The sequence below is a fragment of the Carlito syrichta genome, unplaced genomic scaffold (genome assembly GCF_000164805.1).
Source record: "Carlito syrichta isolate Samal-C Ts95f unplaced genomic scaffold, Tarsius_syrichta-2.0.1 Scaffold315814, whole genome shotgun sequence".
Taxonomy (NCBI): domain Eukaryota; kingdom Metazoa; phylum Chordata; class Mammalia; order Primates; family Tarsiidae; genus Carlito; species Carlito syrichta.
The window spans coordinates 93,068-94,615 of record NW_007259910.1 but is presented as its reverse complement, the minus strand read 5'-3'; the positions used below and the strand labels follow the sequence as shown (position 1 = coordinate 94,615).

Here is a 1,548-nt window from a genome sequence, read left to right as displayed (position 1 = left end):
GAGTTATCGCCAAGTTGCCCAGGCGGGTCTCGAACCCGCGGGCTCAGGCAATCCACTCACCTCAGCCTCCCAAAGCGCTGGGATTACAGGCTGAGCCACCGAGCCCAGCTAGCTTATTCTCATACAAACACATTTACCATACATTCTACTAAATATGGTGATTACTGTTTGAAGAGAGGAACAACAGAAAACTTTGTATAACTGATAGGGCTCAAGAAGTTACTCCTTTATGTTGTGTTCAAGTGATCAAGCAAATTTGACATCATTCTGATTAATTATACATTTGTTTTTGTTTTGTTTTTTGCAGTTATCTAAATGCAGCCCTGAAGCTCCTACAGACAGTACATTTGAAAACCACTGTGAAGAGGATTACCTTGTAATTGATGGGATAAAATTAAAAGCTGGAGAATGTATTGAGAATATAACTAACAAGTTTAAAGAAATAGATGCTTTGATGTCTGAGTTTTAGGGTTTTCTACATAATTTTGGGAATTAATTATTAAAACATTGGCATCTTCCTATTTACTCAAAGTTAAAAACTTAAAAATGTTTAGTGAAATAAGTATTCATTATAGCAAAATTGATCTTTGTAATAACTTTCTACTTGATATTTTGAGAATGACCGTGATTTTCACAGCCAAGAAAATGACATTTAAGTTTGTGTTAAAATTTTAAAATTAAATAACTCTGATGTTTATTCTTGTCTATTTTTTTGTTTGCCTAACTTTAAAATGGTTTATGAAATTTACTTCACAAACACACACTTTACAATGATTTTTCAAACCCTTTATTCAAAAGTGACTGACTGTTAAAATTACTGCCCAAACTATTATAATCCTTAGAGATATTTCAAACCTAATATACTTAGAGAATATACATTTGTAGTGGAATTAAACTATTACAAAATAAAAAGAAATAACTTTAAAAAGTATCAATAGACCTGAAACTTTTCTACAAAAACAAAATTGTCAATTGTCTTATTATATTGAAAACAGTCATTTCAACCATGTTTCCAAAAACTGACTTCTTAACAGAGTCTCTGGGAGACTTTGGAAGATCAGAATCCAGCACCTTTCTCTACTGCATCAGTATCTCTGGAGGCATCTTGTGGAGAATGGAAAAGCATATATAGAGAAGTTAAACATATTCACTATTTAAAAACCCAGCTGTTTAGAAGAGTAACAAGTACACAATTTCTCAGGGATTCTTATAAACAATTTTAGTGCATGTCCTTCTAGATCTTGTTCTATGTACATCAAAATGTGTAGACATTTATACCTATCTCCAGTTCCAGCTCTGACTTTCTCTATGGCTGTCTCTCTCTCTCTCTCTGGGGGCGGGGGGGGAAAGGGCATTCCAAGCACATAAAAACAAAAAACCAAAGCTTGAGGGGAGAAAAAAGGCACAAAAGCACCTGGGGCCTGCTCTTAGTTGAATTATCAGGAATAATGGGTGATGGGAAGGTAATTTATCACTGCTTGGGAGGGCCGGGTACGCAGGCTAAGGAGCACACAGTGTGTCCTGAGAACAACTGGGACGGCCTGAAGA

At 35.4% G+C, this 1,548-nt stretch overlaps 1 protein-coding gene across 1 annotated transcript in view; it reads left to right on the top strand.

The window, feature by feature from the left end:
• Positions 1-931, top strand: part of ZCWPW2 (zinc finger CW-type and PWWP domain containing 2) — a 135,354-nt gene extending 134,423 nt beyond the window's left edge. Inside the window, 1 exon segment of the mRNA XM_008073300.2 lies at positions 308-931. Coding sequence (XP_008071491.2) covers positions 308-469 — 162 coding nt within the window. The 3' untranslated portion in view covers positions 470-931.
• Positions 932-1,548: the final 617 nt, after the last annotated feature.